Raw genomic sequence first — 19,220 nt, 5'->3', positions numbered from 1 at the left:
CCCAGCAGTGTCCATCTCGGGCACCCGCTTATCCTCACAGCAAGTGTGGGGTGGACCTCACCTGACAGCGCCATCTGAACAGCCAGCTCAGAGGGGAGGGGTGACCACAACAAGAGTCAGCGCAGCACAGCAGGTATTTGTTGACGGCTGATTTAGACCCCGCGCTAATGGTCTGTGTGCATAAACCCACGTAACCCTCACCGCAACGCTGATGAGGCAGGCATTAGGAACCCCCATTTTACAGATAAGGAGACAAGGGCACAGAGAGGTTAAGTAACTGACTCAAGGTGACTCAGCTACTGAGAGGCGGATTTGGGATTGGGACATGGGTGTACCTGATACAAAACCATGCTGTCAAATACTGCACTCTGTTATATAAAGTGCAAGAAATCTCCTCACAAAATAAACAACTATAATGCAGGGCCTTTTGTAAATCTTGGAATGCAACGCTCTTGCGTTTTGTCCATCTGAATCTTTATAACTTGAAATCCACAAAACTTTCTTATGTTCTGGACTCATTCTAGGGGATCCCAGTAAAGAAAAGAAAGTTTATTTATTACCAGATATTGTAGCTCTGAGGCACAAGACTCCTGTAAGAGCTGGGAGAAGAGGACAAAACTGAAGACGGAGGGTCTTCATGTAGACACAGAAATCCCCGAAGCTCTAATTTATTTGACGTTTGCGAGGTAAAAGCCACCATGTTGTTTATGGCTTGTTTGGAGCCTGTGTCAGGTCATGCTTTGATTCCAAATGAACAAAGTAGAGACACGTTCCCAAAGGAGAACGGACCAAGTGTCGTGGGGCTAACGGGGCATGCATTTAGCTCTTCCATGAAGGGTATCTGTGGGGTGGTGGGATCAGGTTGCCCAAGGTCGTGGATTAGGGCACGTTCTAGTGGTTTCTAAAAGAAACTGAGAGCGCCCTTTCTTTCCCCAAGCATTCTTTCTAAAGACGGCCTTGACACCGAGGGTGCTGACGGATTGTTGCTGTCACCACTGCAACGGGCAGGAGGCCGGTGAGGCCCTTGGGCCCTCCCTGCCCGTGGACAGAGCAATGGCATTCACATGATGGAACAACGGCCCGCAAGTGTGGACTCTGGAACCTGTTCTCACTTCCTGAGAAGGCGATGGCCCCAGACACACAGAGGCTTGCAGGCTCTTAACAGGAACATCTCTTGAAAGCCTTTCGTTAACCTGTTTCGCTTGGCCTTGTCGAAGGGAACCTCCAGGCCACACTGCTAACTCCTTCCAAACTATTATGGAGAGGAGACTAACCACACGTTAGTCTGAAATAAAACCAGCAAAACAGGACTTGAACAACACGTGCACTCAAAAGCGTGCCCTCCATGCTTCGTTCTTATTAAAAGAGTGGGTGTGCGTCGGCCATCCGGATTTAGAATTTTGAATCACTGTGATCTCAGGCCAGATCCGAGCCCATGGTAAGAACCCAAGAAGTATTTGTGGAACTAATACTTTTTTTAAAAAAGATTTTTACTTATTTCTTTATTTCTCCCACCCCACCTTGCTGTTTGCGCTCGCTCTCTGCTCTGTGTCTGTTTGTGGTGTGCTCACCTTCTTTTTAGGAGGCACTGGGAACCGAACCTGGGACCTCCCATGTGGGAGGGAGATGCCCAATTTCTTGAGCCACCTCGGCTCCCTGCTTGTTGTGTCATCCTGTGGTGTCATGTTGTTGCATCAGTTCACCGCGCCAGCCTGTCACAACAGCGCATCTTCTTAAGGAGGCGACGGAAACGGAACTCAGGACCTCCGTGAGGTAGATGGGCACCCAACTGCTGGAGCCGCAGCTGTGTCCCCAACAAACGCTTTTAAATTATTTCTCACCTGGCCCTAATGAAACTCTAAAAGAAAAGTTTCATTGATAATTTTTTTTGAAGATACAGCCATGTAGGTCCTGCTGAACAAGCATTACCAACTATTTATTCATACTCAAAGTATTTAACAAGTATCTATAACATTCTGGGCACAATGAATTATCCTTTAATTCAACTCAGGAGAGAAGTATGGAAATGAATAGGGTTTCGTGATTGAATTGTATTTTCTCAAATATGTCTTGTGGTTTTAAGTGGTACAAAAAGGTAGTGGCTAGACACGCTAAGACATGGCTAATTTAGAAAATCCATTTAGAGTGAACTTGCACTAACATCTTAGCAATACTGCGGGGGGGAGGTTTGAATTAGTCTTTGGAGCATGCTTTTAGACCCTGCGATTCCCACAGGAGTCACAGGGCTCGACTGCAGCACTGACTTTCCATGTGTCTACACTGCAGTCTCAAAAAGACCCTGGAGCCATTATGGTTTTAGGTGGGGTGATCATGTAATTTACTGTCCCAGCTGGGGCAACTCTGAGAGTGAATGGGCACAAGTAGTCATTAAGCCAGTACAACAGAAGTTATGGGGACTTGTGGGAAAGAGTTTCCCCTGTTCTATTGTAGATGTTGCCTTATTGTAGATGTTGCTGTTGTTCCCTATTATTGTAGATGATGTTGCAGTTCTGATAGCAAACAGCTGCTCGGTAGTTTCTAAATAAATATGATGTGGAAACTAGGGTTGAGGTCTCAGTTCCAGGAGCTGTGGGTACCCTGGTCTCATCTTTATCTCCTCTCTTGTGTCTCTCTCTCTCTGTCCTTTATTTCATAAAGTTCTGCATCGCCTTCCCTTCGAGCTAACCTATTATGAGCTGATTGCAGCAACTGGCACCTGAAAAGGGACCTGAAGGGAGGAAGGATCGCTTCGAGTGAAACTAAAGTTGGTGTCACGGCACAGAGCCCTGAATGGTTTGGAAAGCCTTCAAAGTCCTCGAGGGTTTGCTTGTATTTCCCCAGGAGATGGAGAACGTCCTGTGTGGGTACAGCTCGTCGGATAAAGCCAGACCATGAACGCCAAGAGATGATGAAAGTTCCTGTGGAACTCAGAACCTCTGGTCATGCAGATAGAGAGACAGACACTGGAAACTGTGGCTGGGTCTCATTTCGAAGACTAGAATGGCTTTACATCAAAGTATCTAAACTGTAGAACTTGTTCAAGCATGGCATCATAAAGCAAGTATGACTTGGGGACAGAAAGAGACTAAGAAATTGAGAGGAGGAAAACTGGAAAAGAAATGTTGAAATATAAAAGGAAGCAATGAAGAAATTCTAGATTAATAGATTTGGAACTGCTTTTGTGTTTGTTCAATGTAAGTGTGTGTTGTAATTGTTTCAGTGGTGTGAAAAAGGAAAAACGAAAAAGGAAGGAAAAAGGAAGGAAAAAGAGAAGGAAAAAAGGAGAGAAAGGAAGGGAAAAAGGAGAAGAAAGAGAGGAAGGGAAAGCGAGAGAGAGGAAGGGAGAGAGAGAGGAAGGGAAAGAGAGAGAGAGGAAGGAAAGGAGAGAGAGGAAGGAAAGGAGAGAGAGGAAGGAAAAGAGAGAGAGAACACCTGCTGGGGAACTATTGTGATTAGTAATGGAAGAAATTGTAGTATTGATGTGGAGAAAATGGCCACAGTAGCTGCTGATGGTAGGGAGAGGTAAGAGATACAATGTGGGGGCATTTTCAGGATTTAGAGTTGTCCTGGGTGGTGCTGCAGGGACAGATGCTGGACATTGTGTGTCCTGCCATGGCCCACTGGGTGGACTTGGGAGAGTATAGACTACAATGTAGATCACTGTCCATGTGGTGCAGCCATGCTCCAAAATGTATACACTAGGTGCAGTGAATGTGTCATGATGATGGAAGAGGTTGTTGATGTGGGAGGAGGGGGGTGGAGGGTATATGGGGACCTCATATTTTTTGAATGTAACATTTAAAAGAAAATAAGAAAAAAAAGAAAAGAGGAAAAAAGAGGATAAAAGAGGAAAAAAGAGAAGAAAAGAGAGAGGAAGGAGGAGAGGAAGGAGAAGAGAGGAAGGAGAAGAGAGGAAGAAAGGAAAAGAGAGAAAGGAAGAAAGGAAAAGAAAGAGAGGAAGGAAAGCAAAAGGAAGGAAGCAAGAGAGACAAAAAGAAAAGAAAGATAAAATGAAAGATGTAAAAGTTAAGCGAATATTGAAAAAGGTAAAAAGTATGTGGGAATGATAACTGAAATGTTATAAGGTGTATTTTGTCCTAAAATAAAATGGTTGATATGGAGATATGCGGGACAGAACTAGCATGCATATAGTAAGCTGTAGAAGTATTGTGGTAGCATTCAGTGAGATGATGTGTTTTGTAAAAGTAAAACACACCTGAATGAATACAAAAAGTGCAAAAACTGTGTGAAAAGGTCAGCAATGGACTTTGGCAGTTCCTCAAGGCTTTCTGCCCTGGCCTGATGGCAATGAATCTGGCTGCGTAGAAGAAACCTGTGGCAGTGACCCTAGTAAGACACGTCAGAGACAATGGTATCTTAAGGGCCTGGAAGAGGCCAACTGTAAGGTCCCCGACACTCTATCAAATTATTAAACGTTGTTTGGTTGGGTATGAACTACAACGCTTTCTCATGTTAATGGAATTTGTAATATTGTTGGAATACTAAAAATCTTTTATTCCTCAGAGATATGTTAATTGGGAAAGGTCCTTCCTAGGAGTAGGAGGCCCTCAGCAGCTGCTTTAGAAAATAAAGAGGGAGAAGGTGGATACTGACTTAGCCTATGAATTGGATGTGGCCCCAGGTCCAGTAAAGATGCTAAGAGCACTATGCAAACTGGGGAAGATGAGATTGTTTTTGATCGAATCAGAACTTTAATAATGAAACATATTATGTACTTAAGTGATTTGACGAACTATAAGTGATATATAAATGTACCCTGTATAGAGAAAAAAATTAACGAGTATTGTGCAAACCTAAAAGTGAAAATATCATGCAGGAAGCTTTGTTAATCATTTGTGTAGACTTTGCAAAAACAAAAAGGGGAAATGTGGGAAAGAGTCCCCCCGTTCTACTGTAGATGTTGCCTTATTGTAGATGTTGCAGCTGTTCCCTATTGTAGATGATGTTGCAGTTTTGAGAAAAAACAGCTGCTCTGTAGTTTCCAATAAATACGATGTGGAAACTAGGGTCGAGGCTCTCAGTTCCAGAAGCTGTGGGTCCCCTGGTCCCATCTTTATCTCCTCTCTTGTGTCTTTCTTTCTGTCCTTTATTTTGTAAAGTTCTGTGTCACCTTCCTTCGAGCCAACCTGTTGTCAGCTGATTGCAGCAGGGACTCTTTCGGGCAAACAGGACCCAGGGTCCTCTGGCCACCCTGGTTACAGGGCAGGGTGCTGGTTGGAGGCTCAGGGGTGTGGGAGCTAATCTAAGACCACCCACACTGGCTGCCTTTTCATGTGCAAGGCACTTCCCCTTTCTGGCCTCGATCTACCCAAATGAAAATTAGAGCGGGTGTACTAAAACAAACCCTATTGTTTCCTTCAAATTCTACTATTGCATGATGACCAACAGAATCGAAGGAAAGATTCCTACCAGGTTTTTGCAATACCTTAGAACTAAGGCGGCTGGCTAGGCTGGCCTGCGATGTACCACCCAGCATACTCCGTTATTAAAAATTAATAGTGACAAAAGCTGATAGTTACGTGAAGAACGCAGCCCTTGCTTAGTTGCGCTTGGTAAAAATTGCATCTTCACTAACTGAAGCACTGTGTGCTCAGGGGGACAATGGGACTCAGACAAACAGGGATGGCTTCCGGGCATGGCAAGGGGAGCGAGACCTGGGGAGGGAGGCAGGGCTCACGGCACACACGGGCGCGTGTGCCAGCTCGCCCCCGTAAGTGGCCCAGGTCTCTGGTATTACAAAAATGATCTTCTCACATTTTGGGCAGAGATGCCCCATGTTGATATCAAACATTGTGTCCCACTTCAGCAGACAATGTGCCCAGAACCCTCTGAAAAGCCCAGGGATTGTCCCTCCTCCTGGCTCAACGTCCTTTCGCGCGCATTTGAGCAGCAGAGTTCTCCAGCCTGGGCGCCTCTGGCTGGGCGAGGCTACGCTCAGGGCTTTCAGCCTCCCCTTGTCCAGGGGGTTCTGCTGGGCCCCCAGGAGAAAGCACCACAGGCAAAGAGTCAGAAGGGTGACGGGGCAAGATGGCTGGACCCAGCCCTAGCCCTCCAGTCACTGGCCCTGTGGCCCGGATATGCCCCTCAGCCTTTCTGAGTCTGTAAAGTAAATGTGCACGCTCGAGTATCTGCTAACTGGAAAACGAGGAGGCTTAGAACATCATGGTGTGTTAAGTCAGAGGACAGAGATCTCCTCCTCCTTGGAAACTCAAGGAAAGTTGACTTCGTTGTCAAGGGATAGATCTACAGCGACTGATCAGAAAACAGATGAATGGTGCTGACAGAGGCCGCGGAGCTGTGCAACACCATTGGCAGAATCATTTCCCGAGGTAATCATTAGCAACCCATTGACATCATTTACTACCTATATTTTTGTCATTGCTTGCAGCCCTGACTTTAGTAGACCTTTTGGCACCCCCACTATCCAGTAACTTAATGACCTACCTGAGTGACAGCAACGTTGGTCCCGTCGGTGACTTCCACACTCATATTATAGATGGACCTCTGTTCAGCATCCAAAGGTTTCGCAATGACAATTGTCCCGACACCCTTCTCTGCGTCAAAAGAGCTGTCAAAATTCCCCCCTGACGATTTCACAAAAACAACAGGAAATTAGGATATCTGAAGTTATTATACAAGTTATTACTTGTATTGAAACAAATATTTTTAACGGGGATGCTTATAGAGAATATTTTTGACAGACGTCTCTATGGCTCACTTTTGTACATCTCAATTGGACCTCTATTTCTAACTTAATTCATATTTCAAAACACAGCCTCTACAATGCATAAGGTATTTCACAAAAAAATAATGTCTTGTGAAGGAAGTCCTCAGCAGTAATGTCAGAGCAGGGAAGCATAAACTGACTCCATAAAATACTTAGAAAGATACAGGTTCTGAAACCCCATTTGGCTTTATGTGCTACAGAATTTTAGACCCTTTGGTTTTTCCAAAGTAAACTGAATTCTAAGTAAATAGCCCAATTATTATTAAGAAAAATGAGTAGCCACTCTTAAATTTATTCCAGGATTGATGGTAAACGGTTGGTAGAGTTCAGATTCCCTCAAATACACGTCAGAAATAAAATCATAAATACTAGAAAATAAGAAAGCAAAAAAAATTGAATTTCATATAAGAATTGTGCATTTCCAATTTGGGATATTTATAGAAATGATCTTTTTGCCACCTTGACAGTATGAATTATTTTTCTCCTATAAAAAGAAGAAAGTTCATGGGAGATTTATAAAATGGAATCTGGAAAGAAGTAGAGAAAAACACCCACTTACGTAACATCAACTTATAAAACAATTTATATAGAAGTTTAGTTAATGTTGCTTTCTGCCCCAGGCCAGGTATAATTCAGTTTGCAGATGGTATGCTTAAAACAACTGTGGTGACTGTTGAAACTGCTGCTGATTTGCTCCTGCTGTGAACCAAAGTGTGGTTTATGATCTTCCCAAAATGAATTTTCTTTTTAGGGTAAGAGAAGATAGTGACACAAATGCTGGAACGATTTAATTAAATATCAGTGTATATATATATATATATATATATATATATATATTTTTTAGTCTGAAATTTCATGGTGTCAATTACTTTTGTTCTTGGAGAGTGATTTTTATTTAATTGCAGCATTTAAGGCAATGCATTTATTGAATTTCGTATTTTAGAAGAGAAACTTTGGCTTCTCTTACATTCAGTATTCTTTGTGTTTAATTTTGCTGATCAATGAACAATACATCTCTATGACATTACAATAAATCAACAGATGAGCTAAGAAAAAGGAGAATTTTACCTGAATTACTGGAATTTGATGTACAGTGACATGAAATAAATAATATGGTTTATTTTTTTAAAAACTTGGTCATATATATTTCAAATACTTATTGCTTGCAGCTGTCATATCCTCTTAAGATGATTTAATTGCTAGGGAGAACATAATTGCCCTTGGCATTTAATTAAAGTTATGGAGATAAAGGGGTAACCAGAGAATTGCTTGGAAATGATATACTTTTCCAAAATTTTCATCAAAAAAGTGATTCATCATTCAATTAAATCTTTAATTAATTTACTGAGGAGCACTAAATATTAACTCCAAAAAAAAGAATCTTTTGAAGACTAGGCTAAGGAGGAGCGGGAGGAAGTCTGGGACGAAGAGGCAGATGCCTGAGGGCGGCTCTTGTTTTCAAAGGCAACGTCTCGTGCTGATAACAGCATGAAATAAAGCGTGGGGCATTCAAGTGTCTTGAACAAGCATCTTAAGAAAAGAGAAAAATCATTTGCTCTCAAGTGGTACATTCTGATAAACTTTCCCAGGGAAACTCAAAGGACATAAAGCCCTGTGCGCAGGGCTGACGGGTATGCACATGCTCAAGTCACCTCTGGGGGACGTTAAACCACTGTTCAAATCACCTTCAGCACGTTTTCCTAACCAAGGCTTGTTTACTTTTTAAAATCAGAGGACTGTGAGTTTCGGTGGGGGGTTTGGGGGTGAGGGCGGGGGAGGGGTAGTATTATCCCCTAACTCAGTTATTTTAGGAGGTGGGAATTCACAGGAACGAGGTCAAATAGTGAGCACGCAGGCAAAGATGTGCAGTTCGAGCTCTGGTGTACGTGGGTACCTGTAAGCTCTCTCTCATTCCTGACACCTGCTTTCTCCTCGGGGCCCTACAGAGAAGTCCACAGACACTTCACTTGCTCAAGCCACGGAGGCTGAGTGCTTTCTTTTCAGTCACTTTTTCCTTTTGGTTACTTTTATGGTTGTCACTCTTTCCAGTTCTCTCTCTTCCCGTTTGTGCGTGTCTCCCCCATTCTCATTTACTGTTTGAAAGAGTCTAGACGAGAAACCTCTAAAGGGGCGGCAGGGATAGACAAAGAGAAAAGCAAACCAGCGGGCGCTTGGGAAGCCTGTGCAGCCCTCGTCACCTGCCACTCATTTCCAGGGAGCCCCTTCCTCGTTAAACCGAGACTCCACGTAAAGCAAAGTTCCTAAAATCCCAGGTTTTCAAATGGGTTTCTGACGAGGGACACAGAACCTAGACCAGCAGTTCACCATCAACCTCGTGCAATAACCTACAGCCCGTGTCACCCCCAACCGAACATCGCCCCTGGGCCCCACTTGTCAGGCTGCGTTTCGGCTGGAAGCGTGGCCTTATTTCCACCGGGAGCCGTGCCCAATTCACGGGGGGCAAGTCGTAATCTGGAAGCCCCTGTGCACCAGCAGCGTTCTGCTTGGACCAGGTGTGCTTCCTCAGAGCCAGTAACAGAACATGCAAAGCCAGGCTGGTGGCAGCAGCAGGAGGCTGGCGAAGGGGCGGGTGGCGCTGCGGGCGGGTGGGCACACAGGGCGAGGCCGGGGAGGCACAGCCTGAGCGCTGCTGCGGGGTGCAGTGGAAGCGAGGTGCAACAGCCCACGGGACACGATCGCAGCAGGGACAGTCCTCTTTGGCCATTTTTAGTCAAGACGGGTGTAATAGAGTAAACAAAGAGCACAAGTGACACACTGGCATTTTACTGGATTCTCAAGTTAAGCATGGCAAGTAGGAATGCCCTGCACGGCTTTAAAAATGGGACTTGAATGAAAATAGCCAGAAGCTCCTTGCGTGTGCCGAGACGCAGGGCACTGCGCCGGCCACGACTGGGTCACGTTTCCCTGTCACAAGGGTCCAAAGCAGCCCCATCTCTCCCTGAGGAGAGCCAACTGCACAGCTTCCCCTTTAGAGAAGCTTCTAGTCCCTCCACCCCTAACAACGGGTGTAATTGAAAATATCCAGGTGTAATTTGAAAATATCAACCAAACTCTAGCCTCACCGAAGGGGGAATGTTATGTGAGAAGCTTCTTGAATCTCAGTGAACCAAGGGAGCTGTGCACAGGCTGCACACTCGAGCTCAGTGTGCACGCCACCTAAACACGTCATCCGCCCCTTGATGGTGGAAACCGTCCTGCCTTGGTGTGAAACAAGCACAGGACGGGGCTGAGACGGACGTGGACACCTAAGGCAGGAGAGGCTGGGTGGAGATCAGGAAACAGTGGGGGGAAGAAAAACTCCCTTGGAAATCCAGCCTGAAATTCATGTTCTTAAAGCAGCTAGTAAGTGAAGAGCTGCTGAGACTTTTTATTGTTTCCTAAGGGCTCCTCAGAGGAGCACCAGTGGGCTACATCCTTGCTCTGGAGGAGAGGCTTCTTAAGGGCCCAGTCCGGGCAAGTGCGCCTTAGGAGAAAGGGGCCTGACGTCAACGGCACGGCTCTGAGCAGTCACCCGGAGGAGGAACGGCTGCACTGGAAGTGGTGCAGGACACGGCTTCTCTCAGGAGGTACAGGTGAGAGGTGTGTGCCTAGGAAAATGGCCAGCTGGCTGGAGAGGACCCCGAGATGTTCAGTCTCCAGGCTGACAGCACGGCCGCTGCTAAACACAGGACAGCGCGGCTGAGGACAAGGTTCAAGGACAAGGACGAGGAGGTGAGACGAGCAGGGGAAAGAAAGCCCGAGCGTCTGCAGGAAGGAGCTCGGGGCCACGGTGCCGAGATGAGTGATAAGGTATTAAGTAAGGTACCAGAAGATATAAAGGCATCCCAGGTCGAGTCGGACCCGCGAGCTAGTTAGCACTCACCACCAGAGAATTCTTTTCAAAGGACAACTTTTCTCTTCTCTATGACATTGGGTGAGGCGAATAAACGATGCTATTTTAAGTGCTTACCATCTACAGAGAAACCCATTTTCCTAGTCAAAGTCAGGTGAAAAGCAAAAAAAAAAAAAAAAAAAAAAAGGGGGGGGGGATGGCAGCCTCCCCCATTAAATTGTGAGTAAAGAGGAATTATTTGAATTGTGTAATAATGGCTGCCTTTACAATACAAATATTTGCCATGGGGATAAAGATACAGGGACCGAACTGTGAACCAGATTGCTTGCACATTAGAGAGTATGTAAATCAAGGAACTGCTGAGTTGAAATCATAGTCTCCTGAGAAGTGTGAAGATATGTGATAAAGCCACAAAGGATTCTGGGTTATTTCTGTTCCCTTCATTTTCTGTCCTTTTAACACACAGAAGGAACATGCTGTGCGTTGGGCTGTTTAAACACAGAACAGCTGAGCTTTAGGATGTTTCCTTTTAATTACAGCTTTCTTAAGTGGGTTACAAGTAGGGCTTCTGTCTCTGGAAGCTGAGGAGGGTCTAGCTACACAACGTCGTAAGCAGCGGTCTCTTCAGCGGCTCAAGAAGGCAGCTCGTTGGGGCAGGGGTCCAGGCTTGGGAACAAAATGTTGCTCACTGCACAGCTTTTGTGAATTCATATCATAGCAGGAGAAAAAGAAATGCAGTTCAAGCAAGAATCTGGTAGAATGGGAAATATGGAAATGAGAAAACTATATTCTCAAGGGAAAAGGCATGCTGAAACACTATTTCTGCTTACTTAATGAGAATTCATTAGCTATGGCACTTGGAAGCTGTAAATGCTAGGCCAGGATGTTGTGTTTGCTGGAACCATGCATGTCTGCAGAGGTGTCTGAATGAATTAGGTCTAAAACAGAACCAAACCCTGACTCCCCTTGGAACATTCACAAGAGCATTTACCAAGGCAAGACCTACACGTGAACTCAGACCTCAGTTCAGATCCATGCTGGCATTATCTGCCCAGTGCCTATTCTTGGCATTCAACTATAGTCCAAGGCTGTTTTTTAAGCCACACTTACTCCTTTCCTTTCCTGTCTGTATTAGCTTGGCCAAGGGAGATACTTAGGTAAGGAAGAAGGGAGGGGAGAGATGAGAGTTTTGATGGCCCTTTTAAAGATAAATAAGCAAGACATCTTGAAAGTAAGAATGAAACATCTGAATATGATAAAACAATAGTTATTTAGAGAAAGGGAAGGCTGTCATCAGCAGGTTGAAAAAGTGACTCTGAGAGATTCAAAAGGGAGATTTAGTGGAAGGGGGAAAATATCAATACTGAATGAACCAGCACCTGGCGACAAGATTTTTCTGTCTGTAGTGAAGTTAAGAGTTAGTTTCAAGATGCTGTTGGCTGGATGTCGGGATGGAAAAAAATCATGCTTTGTTTGGGCATCTGGTCCAGTAAGTTCAATTTGCGAGAGAAGCTCAGCTAGACATGATCGAATCTACAGTGAGATCTCTATGATGGAATCATCTAGACCAGTTGGACAACACTGTAGCTCTCCATTAAGAACTCCTCAAGGTACTGAAACCAAGAAGATACTGTAGGAAAAGCGTAGCATTTAAAAATACGATAGGGAACCATGCGCGCTGAGGCCGCGTCCCTGATAACAGCTTCTGGGTCTGCACTGGGAGCAGCTCAGGGGTGTCCTCGGGCAGAGTGAGCTCGTCTGTCGGCATGGCCCTCTCCTGGACCAGCGGCGCTCCCGTTTGTCTAAGTGCTGTGGCTAGGGGTACCATGGAAAGTCTCAGTGGCTCTGCAGAGGGCTCGGGAGGCGTCCAAGGGCTAACACGTTGGCTGCCCACAGCGTTTCCATCAGGCGGCACCATCCGTTCTGGCTCCCGGGGTGGGCAGCAAGAGAAGCAGCGGGACGAGGAGTGAGTGGGGAGGCATGGGCCTCAACCTTAGGGGGTGATAATGCAGGTGGATGAACATAAATGAAAATGTGCAGCAGCAGTGCCCACGGAGAAGACACACAGGCAAGCAAGGTTACGTGCAGCACCCGGTGCTCAGCCACATACAGCCACGTGCACGCATGCAGGGTGCAGAACGGAAATCAACCCGGTGACTTGCGCCAGGCGGCGGATGAAACGGAGCCTCGGTGTGTGTGCTGGAGGATTTGCAAGGTGGGGTACAGGCGAGGACATGGCGCAGGGGGCCTGGGAGTGGGAGGGGCTGCCGGCCAGGAAGCTGCATGCAGGGACCATGCGGAGGCAGATGCCTGGCTGCAGGGGGCTTACAACCTGGAGGGCAGGGGAGGGAGTGGAGTCCTGCGGCTGAGGAGAGACAGGCACTCCTCCCGCGGCCACGCAGCACGGCCCGCTGCCGGCCTGGGCTCCACTGCATCCTTCTTGGGGGGATTGAAAGACATGGATACAGCACACACCCCTAGGGGCCCAGCACTAGGGACGTGCGTGCAAATGGAAATGCATTTCCCCGTGACTGCGTGGAGGGGGTAAGGAAGGGAGCCCCACAGTGGGCGGCACAGAGACCCAGGCAAGGAGGATGTGGAGCCTTTGTTTCCCTCAGGAAGAAGAACCTGCCGCAAATGCCTACATGAGCTGAAGCTACCGAGAAAACAAAGAACCTGAGGTCTTCCGTGGCTCAGAAGAGGCCCACTTTCAAATGCGCAAGTGGAGATGAAGAGGGAGGTGAAAGCGAAATTGGGATGGACATGCTGAGGGACGGCAGGTTAATGCCAGCTAGGTAAGATAAAGATGCCCCGCCATTCTGTGAGGCGACAGAGGTGGAAAGCAAGCCTTTCTCTCTCAGTTCAGACCCCTGGACTGGGGTCTGGGTGGGGGTCCTTGTCCTGGGTCCGTTGAAACAGACGTGGTGCATCCCAGACGCTTGCCCCAGACTCGGCAGGTCCCGGGAGAAGAGGAAGCCTCTGCCCGTGCTGCCCCGGCAGGGCGTGGGCAAGGAAGCGGCGGCCCCGGCAGCTCCTCCTGGACGCCCGGCCTCCCCTGGAGGGGGACCCAGCGTGGCTGACCCGGGCCAGGTGCGGAGCTGGTGCACGCTCGCCCTCTCCTAGCCACGGCCCGCTCTGTTTCCTGATCCTCACGGCAGCCTCTCCGCGCCTCTCCCTGCCGGGCTGGGGAGGGCAGCTGGGGTACGACCCGGCTTTTCTGCTGCGCTTGCCTGCTTGCTCTCAGGGGGCTGGGGGTGGCCCAGGGGTTGAGCTGAGCTTGCATCTGCTCTGGCTGCCTCTAGGCTCCTCTCCTGGCTGCCCTCCTTTTGTGGACAGCAGCCAGGGAACTCTCCTGGTGGGGCTTTGAGGGATAGCAACACTATTACTGCTGCAAGACAGAGGGGCTGAAATACAGTTTAATTTATTTTTCAATTGGAAAAGGCCCAGTTAAATAAACCATCTTATCAAAAAACTGAAAAACCCAAAGAAGAAAAAGCCCACATATCTCAAAAGCAAAGAAAAAAAAATAAATCAAAACAAACCCCTCCAAACTCCAAGCCCCCATCAAACCTCAAACAAAGGAATCGCTGGGCATGAGTAACGCAATAGCTGTTAGAGGCATGTATGAAATCTGTGGGCTGCACTTCAGCCTGTCACAGGCAGTTATGAAAGATGTAATTTAATTTGCTTAAAAAAACCACGTAAAAGGCAGATTGGATAGCCGTATTTTAGCAAATGTGTTTGCACTAAGGGTACCTTCTGTTGAACAGTTCTGCCCACAAGCTGTCTGTAGAATATAGAACATCTCTCGAGCATGCTTGCCACCTTGAAGCAGGGTAGTCGGGGAGCAGAAAAAAAAAAGAACAGAATGCAGAAAAAAGGTGAAGAAAAAGAGAGAAATGAAGGACAGCAAGTCTAGTACCATCAATACATTTAGAAATGAGATTAGCCAAGTGTGACAATAGAATTTAAATGACACACAGAAAGACATTAGAGATTGCAGTAAATAACATACTATGGAAAATCCAGCCAGAGAGCACTTTCTGTTCAGCTTAGCTACAGAGTCGGAACGAAAGCACAGGTCGATTATTCGTTTTACTGGCTCTTTTGCATTCCAGCATGATACATTTTTTAATCTCGGCTCTAATTTGTCACATTCTCGCTCGGGGCTCAGAACCGCCAATTCTTACATTGCCCGATGCAGCTCAGGAGGACTCGAACTTACCAACTATGTCAAACCACAGGGGAGTGTTGGCTGGCTGCACCGACACCACCCCCACGATCTCGGTGACTCTGTCGCTCTCCATGACCGTGAAGTTGTAAAAGGGCTCATCGAAGGTCAAGGGTGTGGGTGAAGGGGGTGGCTTTTTAATCCATTCAATGTGGAGGCGGGCCGTGGAGGATTTCTGCGGGCGCCCGTTGTCCACCGCCTTAATCTGCTCACACACGGGGGAGAGAACACAGAAAGACGCCTCAGAGCTCTGATCCCCGTGGGCTGGGGAACTGTCGCCGCGTGCGGCGGTGGGCAAATGCCTGCTCCTCCCAGGCTCAGAGAGGGCAGAGGCGCGCGGCGGCGTGTGGGACATGGGCTCCGGGAGCAGGGGAGTCGGGGGCCGCACCGTGTTCACCGGAAGGCAACCACATCGCTGATTTCACAGAGGGGGGAAAGGTGGGAGACAAAGGCCGCCCTGACAATTTCCACCTCTGGAGGTGACGCCTGAAAGGGAATCAGGGACACGGTGAATCCTACTTCTGCGAGCATGGTGCGAGTGGAAGGGTGTGAGTGTGTGTGTATGTGCGCGTGCACACACACCTGTGTTCCGGTCCCTTCCCTCCTCCTAACCCTGGAGAAGTCTCGTTCACATGGAGCCCCAGAAGGCAGGTGGGGTGTGTGGGGGAGAGGCAGCAGCCCTGCTCTAGCTGCGCAGAGCTCCTTCCTTACGCCATCTCTGATGGAGAACTCCCTTGGTGGGACCTAGAGGACGGGCTGGGGGGGCAGGGCAGGCGCTAGGGGCTCTTTTCTGTGCCATGCGTCAGCTGACAGGAAGGCAAGCCTCCGCACCGGGCAGCACGAGGTGAACTACTACGGTGTCAACTCAAATGGACGGTCAAGTCCAGCAAGCAGAAAATGCTGACAGAACGTCAAAATACTAAGTCAACCTTTAAAAAGGATTTTCAAATGTCCCATTTAAAAAATAATGGGCACTGGCACAGGACTAATGCTGACACGTCCTAGTGCCCTGCTGCTCTGCGTTCCTGAGGGGGGAATGATCAGGTGGTTGCAGCAAATCCCTGAGAGCTGGACGGTTCTTGAAGGAACAGGTCTTAGGTCAGTTCTCCAGGAACTGAGCCTGAGGTAGGGATTTGAGTACACTTGATTTCTTGGGAGGGAGAGTGAAGGGTGTTGTTCTCCAGACAACGGAAGTAAGGACAGCAGGAGAGGGAAGGGAAGGCGCTAAGCAAGGGTGTGGGCTCAGCTGAAGTTGAGCCTGGCCTGCTCCTGCGGGAGCTTTAAAGCATTCCTTGCACCACAGAGTAGGTTCCACCTAGAGACAAGGGGCTTGGCCCTTGTACCCCGTGCCTGGCAATCACTGGCTGCGGCTGTAGCTGTGGGACCTTGGGTCAGGCAGCTCCCATTCCGCCAAAAACAAGGTGCTAGAGAAGGGGAGCAGCTGCGAGCACTCAGCAACCAAGACAGCAGTTGGGAGACAGATACACTAGCCTGGGGAAGTGGACTTGGCGGGGACAACACCAGTATCCACCACAGCCCATCCAGCTCTCAAAGATCCCCAAGCTGAGGTCTCACAGAGCTGCAGCAGCACATATTATGTTAGAGCTGCTAGATGGCAGAAACAGAACTGACGTTTCGTTATCTCTTTTGTCTGCCCAGTGTTCTGGCTATTTTACTGGGGAGAAAGAAACCCAAGTTCCGGCCATAAAAGTAAAAAGATAAAGCAAGGTATTCAGATCATACTTTAAAATAATGAAGAACTGACTGTCCACAGCTGAGAAAGCTGAGGACAAGGAGAAGGACGATAGATAGTGCCAGCTCTTGGTAACTGCGGAGACTCCAGAAAGTGAGGACAGCTAAGCCCTTCTGGCACAGGTGCTACATATCTAAAGTGTCTGTGGATGGAGGGAGTAGCTGGCACCTCAGATCTGCAGTTTAGGTCTCCGTGTGAGAGGGTGCTCACTTTTTGTCTTTTAATTGGAAAATTTTTAAAATTTTCTAACTTAATGAAAAAGTAACTCTTTACTTGAATTTTTCACTTTTTACAGAGTAGACATAGCTTTGTTCAGTTGTGATTTGTGTTTCGCAATTAACGCAGCCAACTTCCTGTTCTATCATGCTATCAATACTTAGAAGAGCTGTTTTCTTTGGAAAGTCTTGGGGACAGGCCGATCCCTGTTCCAAGTGGTTGGCGGGCATTCCCTCTTGTTCCTCTGCCTCGGTTCACATCTGTGCTCAGTACCTTAAGAACGATTAGGGGCCATGGCAGGTGAGGTTGAGTATGGTGGAGCGGGGTGTGGACTGGGCCTCGGGAAACCATTTCACTATTTATGGAATGTCACCAAAACACTCAAGAGCTGTCACCTGTACTTGCCTCCCAGAAAGTAGCCTTCCAGAGCTGCGTCGTTTTGCATTTTATTCTAAAGATGTGTTGCTCAAAGGAATATACATGAATAAGAAAGTAACCTGTTCCCCCACTACTGAGATGGTGGTTCAGAAGATCTTACCGTTAGGATGTCATAACTCCCTGCTGTAAACTGCTTTCTAGAGGAGACCGTCCCAGTTTTGGGGTCAATAAAAAACTTCCCGTCATCGTTCCCATCCACGATGCTGTAGGCGATCTCTGCATTGGGGCCCTCATCTCTGTCGAAGGCGAAAGCCCTGTAAATGGGCTCTCCCCTCTTTCTTCGGTCCCTTTCTGGCAACTTGATCTGGTAGACCTTCTCTGGGAACTGGGGCTTGTTGTCATTCTCATCCAGAACTTGGACCACCACCCAAACAGTGGACTGTTTTGGAGAGGAGCCTCCATCGGTCACGGTCACCTGAGTGGTCAAAGAAAGAGCCGTCAGAAAGGAAAGAGACTGTTCTCGCCCTCCTCTCCCTGCCCACCCCACAAAAGCTCTACTCTGTGAACGTGGGCATTTTTTCCTATTCCTGAAATTCACATCAATGCAACTTTCCATAGTTTATGGGTAAAATGAGGGATGCCCCAAACCCAGGAATGGAAATCACTGCTGAAAGGGGAGGAGGGAGATGGAACTGATTGTGGCATGGAGTGGCGAGGTAGTAGAAATAGGACTGACTTTATAACATATGCCAACAACCCCCCAAGAAACAGAGAACACTGCTATAATTGTAAAAACCCTGAGGTGTTTCCACTAATCCTTGGCCAGTGCTATCCCCATCAAAACTCCTCCAGTACTCATTGTATTTTCCATCTTCATGTAAAAGTTGTGATGTTTACATTGTCACTGAACAAAAGGAAAACTGTAATGTGTGCTTCACAATTTAGATGGCTGGTCGTAAGTACATTTGACAGTGAAAATATGTTTCTGGCAGTCAAAAAAAAAAAACACCCCTCCTCACATCTCTGAGACGCAATTCTTACGCGTGCTGTGAAAATGGAAATAGGGAAGGGAAATGAAAAGCACATTGTGGAAAGCGTCTGCACGGCAGATATAAGATGTCTGCCAATCTTACTGAGAATAATTTTCTTGCTGGTTGCAGTGATGATAACCATGCCGATGGTGGGACACGGGTTAAAACATTTTCTCATGCACAATTATCTCGTTTACTTTCTAAAACAGGTTTTCAGTAGGTGGAGCAATTTTATTTAGCCCCATTTCACAGATGAGAAAACAGAGGCTTAGAGAGCACATAGAGAGTAACTGCTAGATCCAGGCACTGAACCTTTGGCAATCTTAGTTTTCTGTTTAATCATAAAACCCAGAAAGAATTTATACTTATTCTTTAAATCATTACCTTGAGTAATGCAGCTTATAACTCCAAAATATATTTGGAGCCTGGAAGGACCATAAAGATGCACCTCAATGGGAGAAAAACAACCGTTAAACAGTTTTTCACCTAATAAAGCAACTTGACAGGAATAACTGAAAAAAAATCCTAAACAAAATAAAAAGGCAAAAATATGGGAAAACAAAGGTGTTTTGCAAAATGGAACCCCAATCTAGCTTATTTCCTCTAATAAGCTGCCTAGGAGGATGGCTTTTAATGGACAATATAAATTTTCATAGGATTTCTTGCATTCTTTGAAAAACCAAACAACATTCTTTCCTTATAAGGTTATTTCCGCAATTGGTTTGTTGTGTTTCTCAAAACATGTCAGGGCCACTACACACCAAGGCTGGACTGGACTCGATCTAATTCCTGGGCATGCCGAGTTCTGGAAAGGCTTGTTCAAGGCTGCTGTTGAATTAAAATGTTTTACTCCCAGGTGAGCTGTGTTGACCCAAACACATTGATTTCATGTCTGCTCCAGTGCTCTGCTTCTCTCTTCTGCTGGAAGAGCCCTTTCCAAATCTGTCTTCAATCAAGTCACGGTGTTCACCATGCACAAAAATCACCTCCTTGTTGCTGGTTGATAATTG

At 47.0% G+C, this 19,220-nt stretch overlaps 1 protein-coding gene across 2 annotated transcripts in view; it reads right to left on the bottom strand.

Annotated features, from left to right (window-relative positions):
• FAT3 (FAT atypical cadherin 3) overlaps positions 1-19,220 on the bottom strand; it is a 539,827-nt gene that overhangs the window by 117,216 nt on the left and 403,391 nt on the right. For both annotated transcript variants that reach the window (XM_071218314.1, XM_071218315.1), the window contains 3 exons: positions 17,340-17,654; positions 14,827-15,037; positions 6,466-6,605 (listed from right to left, as the gene is read on the bottom strand). In XM_071218314.1, the coding sequence (XP_071074415.1) occupies positions 6,466-6,605; positions 14,827-15,037; positions 17,340-17,654 (666 nt within the window). The remainder of the gene's footprint in view (positions 1-6,465; positions 6,606-14,826; positions 15,038-17,339; positions 17,655-19,220) is intronic.

This window comes from Dasypus novemcinctus, chromosome 10 (genome assembly GCF_030445035.2).
Source record: "Dasypus novemcinctus isolate mDasNov1 chromosome 10, mDasNov1.1.hap2, whole genome shotgun sequence".
NCBI classification, from domain to species: domain Eukaryota; kingdom Metazoa; phylum Chordata; class Mammalia; order Cingulata; family Dasypodidae; genus Dasypus; species Dasypus novemcinctus.
The sequence above is the reverse complement of the archived record's forward strand: the minus strand, read 5'-3'. Positions and strand labels throughout refer to the sequence as shown.